The 8,327-nt window shown below is 42.7% G+C and overlaps 1 protein-coding gene across 2 annotated transcripts in view; it reads right to left on the reverse strand.

Moving 5' to 3' along the window:
- The window catches only part of F9 (coagulation factor IX), a 52,562-nt gene that overhangs the window by 34,666 nt on the left and 9,569 nt on the right, over positions 1-8,327 (reverse strand). The window contains exon 4 of one of the 2 annotated variants that reach the window (XM_006874973.1): positions 2,511-2,624. The exons of the other annotated variant lie outside the window; for it this stretch is intronic. Coding sequence (XP_006875035.1) covers positions 2,511-2,624 — 114 coding nt within the window. The remainder of the gene's footprint in view (positions 1-2,510; positions 2,625-8,327) is intronic. 2 annotated transcript variants of the gene reach the window in all.

Here is an 8,327-nt window from a genome sequence, read left to right on the forward strand (position 1 = left end):
GGTTCCGACCCATAGCGACCCTGTATAGGGTTTCCAAGGAGCAGAAGGTGAACTTGAACCACCGACCTTGTAGTTCAAACTGACTTTGCAGTCCAGTGCATTAACCCACAGCACCACACCAGGACTCCAAAGAGAGACTGTTGTTGTTAAGTGCTGTTGAGTCGACTCTGGCCCATAGTGACCCTGTATAGGATTTCCGAGGAGCAGCTGGTGAGTTTGAACCAGCGACTTTGCAGTTCAAACGGCTTTTCAGTCTGGCACATTAACCCACAGTACCATACCAGGACTCCTAGAGAATAGTAAATAAAGAGCAAGAGAAAATTACAGAAATAAGAGGTGGGAAAAGAGAAGCACAAGAAAAGAAGAAAAACAGAAAGCAGAGGCAGAAAAGATAAAAAGGAACCGCAGGGGGAGAGGGGAAGAAGGCGAAGGAGAATAAACGAGAGGCAGGGAAGACAATTGCAGGTGCTGGACTCAGAGAGAAGAGAATTCTGGAGGGCTCCTGTTAAGCAAGGAACTCCCGAGGTAGTTGGGGAAGGCATGAGAAGGTAGCCTTTGCAGCCCTAAATGTAGTTCCTCTAGGACCAGGCATTGTCTGTCTGGACCAAAGGGCTGCCAGGGGCTGTGCCACTTCAAGGCTGTTTATGTAGCTCTGTATAGCTGGAGCAGAAACCACTCAAATCCAGGTACCAAGGGGGCACCGTAGGCACCCATCTTATTCTGGCACCACCCACAAACTTGTGGCTGTGGACTCCAGGACAGCAGTGGGCTGCACTGGGCGTGGATGAGTGTGGGGCCTGGGCATACCCCTGGTCACTAGGGGAAGCATACCTTTCCTGCTGTCCGTCCCTGGCATGAACCTGTCCTGCCAGGCTAGGTCTGTTGGAAGATGCCAGTGAAGGTTCAAAATAACCATGCCACGTCTAGATGGGAGACCCTTCACCAGTCTTTCTCCTCGCTTCGCCGTCCCTGCGCAGCCTCTTCTCCCAGTAACTGTTCCATCCACTTCTCTAACCTTTCCTCTGAAGCTCAGGGATTAAGGATTGTCATCTATGTGGGTTTCATTTGGTTTCCCTTATCTTTGTTCCAGAGGTTCTGATCAGTGTATTGGCCTCTTCTGCCATCTTGGTACTTCCCCATTGTCTTTTAAGTCCAGTTTTTTTTCCATGAACATTTTGAAACCCCCAGGCATTTTTAGGCTATGAGAGGAAAAGACTCAGATAATGTCTGATTTGTTATGGAGCTCCTTTGATGATTAATCAATAAAGTCATAGACAGGAATGAGAGCTGATCTCTGTCAAGACATTTCACCTGTGAAGTGCTTTGTATCTGAGGTGATGCATCCTGCCTCTGACTCCTAGCAACCCCATGTCCAATGGAATGAAACATCCTATGTCATCTGCACAATCGGTGGTGTGTTGGAGTCCATTGTTGAGGGTCACTGTATTTTGAGTACCTTCTGTCCTAGGGGCTCATCTTCCAGCACTGGTTTGGACAATATTCTGCTTTAATCAATATAGTTTCCATCAGCAGATTTTTGGAAGTAGATTACCAGGCCTTTCTTCCTAGTCTGTTTATTTCTGGAAGCTTCACTGAAACCTGTCTACCACGGGTGACACTACTGGTATTTAACATACTGATAGCATAGCTTTCACCATCATAGCAACATGCAAGCCATCACAATACAACAATCTGACAGATGGCTCATGGTATATTTGAGAAGTTCCTATTACTAGGGGAACTGTCCTAGTTCTGGAGTCCTGGTATGATGCTGGAGGATATTCATTGGGCTTCTAACTGCAGGTTGGTTGCTCATACCTACCAGCTGCTCCTCGGAAACTCTATACATGGTCACCATGAGTCAGAACCAACTCAACAGCTCTTAAAAAAACAACCCTAGTTCTATACTTAATTGATGTTTTCCTGTGTTAATAGCAAATTAGTCATGAGCTGAAACAATGTTGTGGATTCAGACTTCTCAGAATTGAGACAGTGACTATAATAGTTAGAAGTCTTACAAATTGACGTCCAAATCCTGTCTCTGCCATTTTCTGCTTCTGCAGACTTGAGCTGTTTGAGCTGCCATTCTTACATGTGGATAGAATTGGGATTATAGCAGTACCAACCCCCCATATGCTTTATTAAGGATGAAAGAGACTGGAACATTATCACCACCTAATATTAGCTGTGGTGGTGGTAAAGGCCAACCAAACCCCTCCCAACCAAAACAAACCCGGAAAAGGGTTCCGAAGAACAACCGGGAAACCTGAAACAACAAACCTGCAAGTCAAAAGGCCTTGCAAGCCGGCCCCTTAATCCCACACCAGGACTACTGAGTATTATTTAGTTTAATATAGTTTCTTGAGCTCATATCTCGAAAACTATGGCTACAGACAAAGTAAATGTTCATAAGTTTTGAAAGTATATATTTTAAGAGAAAATTATGACATAGGAATATTGCATTTCAGAGGGAAACTTTGGAATGCTGAACATAAAAATTAGTTACTTACGCAATTCACAGTTCTTTCCTTCATATCCAACTTGACACCAACATTCGTAGGAATTAATGTCATCCTTGCATATGCCGCCATTTAAACATGGATTGGACTCACACTGGTCTCCATCTTTGAGACAGGGGAGAAAAGTGAATTAGCAGATAAACAGGCTGGGGTGGGGGAGAGGGGAACCTGACCTGGAAGTCATGCCTACAGGCACGTAATGCCCCTATCTTCCGGAGTTTCTACAAGCCATTGAGCAGAGATTCTTAGGTTAACACTACTTTAAAAAATCATTCTGAGGAAAACGTGTACATAGTCTATGCATCCCACGGGGAAAGGGTGAAGAATGTTGGGGTATAGAAATATACTGTATCATCAAAGAATCAGCAGGATTGCCAATCCTTCCATATAGAATTATGGAGGAATTCATCATTAATTAAATCATCTCCCAAACTCTTATCTACAAGGGGGCTTCCAGAAGTTCATGGTCAAATGGAAGGGAAAGATAATGGAATTCCCCACATGCTCTTTTGATGCTCCCTTTTGTATTCCAAGCAAGACCTGCTTTATCATGGGTCCTGCAGAGTATGCTGACCCATGCGGCGTTTCCTCTCAAGGAGCCAGCCACCTAGTTCTAGTGCAAAAGCATCTACTGCCTTGTATTGTCATTTAATTGTTAAAGTATACTAGAGTTGTGGTTCAAGACCATGAAAAAGATGCTACAAATATTTATTATACTCAAGGAAATTCTACTGCATAAGAGTTAGGTCCCAAGTGGTCAAGGTAAAGTGAGGAACAACTTTCAAGATATCATAAAGAATAACAACAACAAAAAAGAATCCGTAAATGTGCTTTATTTATGTATATATTTATTTTATTTGTTTATGTCCATGTTTCCATTCCACCATTCTATATTTTCTGAGTTATTGGAAGCCTTTGAAGAAGGAAGTGGTGGAAGGGGGAAGATCAGGATGAAAAGGGAAACTTAAGTTTGATTTTTAACACTCTGCCTCAATCCATACTTCTAAGGAAGCTTCCCTAGAAAAGGATGAATAGAATCAGAAGAGAGATTGGGACATACTTTGAGCTGGGGAAAAAAAAAAAAAATCACCCTGAATTTTAAAAATGGGAGCTAGATCAGAAAGACTCAGTATATAAGAATCTAAAGAATAAGAAAGATGTGGAGAAAGAATAAAAGGATGAGATAAAAGTGAAATCTCTACCTGTTAGTCAACCTTTCAAGCCAAACTGTCCGACGTCTAGTGTATATCTCCCCAGCTCACTCACCCTCCTTCCTGTTGACTAAGGGACTAATATCCTTTTCTCAGAAATAGTCCCTGTCTGCAGAAAATGCTTGCTGTAAAAATTAGACCGTGTCCTTTCTGCCCCTTGATCTAATGTGCTTTTGCACAAATAATGCAATTTGTTCCAATTCTATGAAAACAAAATATGTTATCTCTGGTTTATTATTATTGATGTTCAGAACAGGTCTAAAAAATGAGCTACATTTGCACTTTATATTATAGACCAACGCATCTGAATTATTTAGGATGTTTCACTGGAAGGGTCTGGGCTTGCAGCCAGCTACACAGCAACTCATTTGCTGAGACACAGCTTTAAAATGAGTGTCATTTTATCACGCATTTCGTTCCTCCTTTGGGTGCTTGTCTGTGTGTACTTTGGGCCAAGGCAAAGCCATAGACAGTAGGGGTCAAAGAAAACCGAGATAAGACCTTGCCAAGTGAGACATTGCTGTTTAGTGAATAACTGCCTCTAAAATTGAAGACCATGAGGCATAGTACTGAAAGCAAGGGGTTGGGAATTAGAGAACTTGGGTTTGGTTCTGGGCTCCATGACTTACTTCCCAACTGGGTGACTTTGGAAAGCCCTTTATATCCTTAAGCCTCAGTTTTCTCCTCTGTAAAACCGAGTTAATAATGCTTTGCTCACAGGGTTGGCATGAGGGCTAAGTAAATATGATGTGGTTGGGTAGTGACTCTGCTTCAATCAGACAAGTTGATAGTAGAAAATAGGGTCACAGTTAGTCTGGGTCCCTGTTGTATGAGAATGCCCACACGATGAGGAATGGTGTAGGCTACTGGTGTGGTGCTGTGGAATAGACGCTGGACTGCTAACTGCAAGGCCGGCAGTTCAAACCAACCAGCCACTCCTTGGAAACCCTATACAGGGTGATTATAAGATGGAACCAACTCGATGGCACTTAATAACAACAACAACACCTTTTGTTGTGGCTAGGAAGCTCAACTGCGAATGCAAAGAGGCTTGGCGTTCCTGGCTTTTTCTGTTTCAGTCTTGTTTTACTTATTTAAATTTTTGATAGAAAAACAACCCTGTGTATCATCCTGAAGATACAGATACAGCACAAGCTATGTAACTTAGGACGCAGGAGCCCAAATTCAAGTTATTGTGCTTAAAAGTCAGGGGCAGGTGGCAAGTGGGTGGGGGTGGGGATGAAGGGTCACAGGAGTTTAAATGCAGCCTGGAAGTTACTTCTTGAGAAAGTAGAAATTGGTTTACTTTTAAAATGAAAGCATAAGATTTGAAGTTTTACATTCAATAGAACTGGTGACTAAAAAGGAATGTTTGGACTGTCAGAGAATTTTCCTCAGTAGAGAAATGTCACAGTAGAGTTCATTACTAACAGCAAAGAGAGGTAGGTAAAGCAGCTTCTCCCATGATTTACAAACAAAACAAAATCAAACAGACAGGAAACAAAAGTGCGTGAATGATGAGTTGAGAGGCTCTGTGTCTCAAGCACAGCAATTGTGCAAAGTGGAACTGAATGTCAAAACTATGGAACACAGTGTGTTCGAACCAGTTAATTTTTTCAATCTATGCAGTCTCATCCCCCCCACCCCAACATTCTGCTGCTGGATGGAAATGAATTTTTAAATTTCACTAGTAACCAGTTGACTTCAAGTCAACTGTGAGTCATAGAGATCCATGTGTGTTAGAGTAGAACTGTGTTCCACGGTATTTGTGATTCTAAACCTCCCCCCTCCCCAGCGCAAACTCACTGGCATCAAGTCAATTTTAACTCATAGCCTCGATAGTGTTTCTGAGACTGTAAATCTCTACAGGAGCAGATAGCCACAATTTTCTCCTGGGGAACAGTTGCTGAGTTAGAACAACCAACCTTGCGGTTAACAGTCCAATGGCTAACAAACAGGACCATCAGGTCTTTTAAAATTAATTCTAATTGCAGTTTTGATTTTTCCTCCTTTTGTTCAATTCATTCAATCGTAGTTACTGAATGCCTCTGTATTAGATATTGTTGTTGTTAAGTGTCTTCGAGTCAATTCCAACTCAGAGTGACACTATATAGCAGGGGTGGGGTATGTTCAGCCTGCAGATCTCATGTAAGTGCCCCTGAGTCAGTTCTGATTCTTAGCGACCCTGTATAGGGTTTCTGAGGAGTAGTTGGTGAGATTGAACTGCTGACCTTGTGATTCAAACCGATCTTGCAATCCAGCACATTAACCCATAGCACCACACCAGGACTCATTTAGTCTGCCCTGCTAATGCAATCACAGTTCCAGTCATCACATTGTTGTTGTTGTTGTTGTTGTTGTTAGGTGCCATCGAGTCGATATCAACTCATAGCGACCTATGAGCACAGCAGAATGAAACACTGCCCGATCCTGGGCCAACCTCACTACTGTTGCCACACTTCAGTCCATCGATGCTGCCACTTGGTCAATCCATCTCACTGGGTGTCTTCCTCTTTTTCTCTGATATCCTTGTCCAGCGACTGGTCCCTCCCGACAACATGTCTGAAATATGAGAGATGAAGTTTGGCCATCATCCTGGCCTCCAAGGAGCACTCTGGCTGTACTTCTTCCAACATGGATCTGTTGGTTCTTTTGGCAGCCCATGACACTTTCAATATTCTCCTCTAACACCATAACTCAAAAGCATGAATTCTGCTATGGTCTTCATTATTCACCATCCAACTTTCACATGCAAATGAGGTTACTGAAAATACCATGGCTTGGGTCAGGCGCACCTTAGTCCTCAAGCTGACATCTTTGCTCTTCAATATTTTAAAAAGGTCTTGTGTAGCAGATTTACCTAATGCAATATGTTGTCTGATTTCTTGACTGCTGCTTCCGTTGATGGTTGATCCAAGAAGAATGAAGTCCTTGAAAACTTCAATCTTTTCTCTGCTGATAAGAATGTTGTTATTGGTCCAGTGGTGAGGATTTTTGTTTTCTTTACTTTGAGATGGAATCCATATTGAAGTCCTCTTCACTTTCTTCATATTGCAGATTGTTAACGAGTCTTCCTCCAATCCTGATGCTACGTTTTTCTTCATATAACCCAGCTTCTTGGATTATTTGCTCAGCATACAGGTTGAATAAGTATGGTAAAAGAATAAAACCCTGTCACTTTATCACATTATCACATTGTTGTTGTTGTTAAGGGCCATCGAGTCAGTACCTACCCATAGCAACCTTATGTACAGCAGAACGAAACACTGCCTGATCCTGGGCCAACCTCACTACTGTTGCCATGCTTGAGTCCATTGATGCTGCCACTTGGCTAATCCATCGTTGGGGGTCTTCCTCTTTTTCTCTGATCCTCTACCTTACCAAACATGATATCCTTCTCCAGCAACTGGTCCCTCCTGACAATATGTCCAAAGTATGAGAGATGAAGTTTGGCCATCCTGGCTTCCAAGGAGCACTGTGGCTGCACTTCTTCAAAAACGGATCTATTGGTTCTTTTGGCAGCCCATGGCACTTTCAGTATTCTCCTCCAACACCATATCACATTAGTGATGAGTTAATTAAATGTTTGACCCAATATAGCAGGCTAATTTTTAAGTTGATAATTTGGTATGTTAAAAATTTTCACAGAAAAACAATTGCCAACCCCTGTTATATAGGATTTTTTTATGTAAACCTTTGTGGGAGCAGAAAGTCTCATCATTCCCCTGTGGAGTGGATGGTGCACTTGAACTGCTGACGTTGTGGTTCACAGCCCAGTGGATACCCTACAGAGTCCCTACACTCCCAGACATTGTTGTAGGTGCTAGAAATACAAAAGTGAGTAAATAAAACACTGGAATATCCCTGATTACATGAAGCATTCTATTAGAACAATGTACAATAAATAATACATTTTATGAATAAGAAAACTATATGATACGTCCAAGGGTAAAAGTTCTGTGGAAATGAACCCAGCAGGATAAAGGTGGGGCTACTGGAGGGAGTCTCATTGAGGTGGTGACATTTGGGAGGAAACCTGAAGGAAGTGAGGGAGCAAGCCTAGGGATGCCTGGTCGAATGACATTCCAGGATGAAGGCATGACCAGAAAAAGGACTCTCAAGGAGAAACATCGCTAGAGTGTTTTCGGAGCCTGGGGAGGCCTGGGGCGAGGGGGCTAGAGCCAAGTGTGTGAAGAAGAGAGTAGCAGGAGAAGTCAGAGGGGTAACTGGAAGGGAGAAGAAAGGCAATCATGAAAGACATCATAAGGAGAAGGACTTTTAACCCTTTTGTAACCCACGGGACATATAGTGCCCACCCATATTTTCTATCTCTGATGTTTAGTGGAGACTCCTAGCCCAGTTTCAGTGCATGCTGCCATCTTGTGTCGTTGTTAAGTGCTGTCACATCAATTTTTACTCATAGTAACCTGTATAATGTTTCTGAGGAGCAGCTGGTGGGTTTGAACTGCTGACCTTGTGGTTAGCAGTCTGGTACTTATCCTGTAGTGCTACACCAGGACTCCATCTTGTGGGGGCTTGTATAACTGCAAGAATCTGAAGAAATGGGCCTCAGTCCACCAACCCCAGCAACAGAGAT

The sequence above is a fragment of the Chrysochloris asiatica genome, unplaced genomic scaffold (genome assembly GCF_000296735.1).
Source record: "Chrysochloris asiatica unplaced genomic scaffold, ChrAsi1.0 scaffold00308, whole genome shotgun sequence".
NCBI lineage: Eukaryota > Metazoa > Chordata > Mammalia > Afrosoricida > Chrysochloridae > Chrysochloris > Chrysochloris asiatica.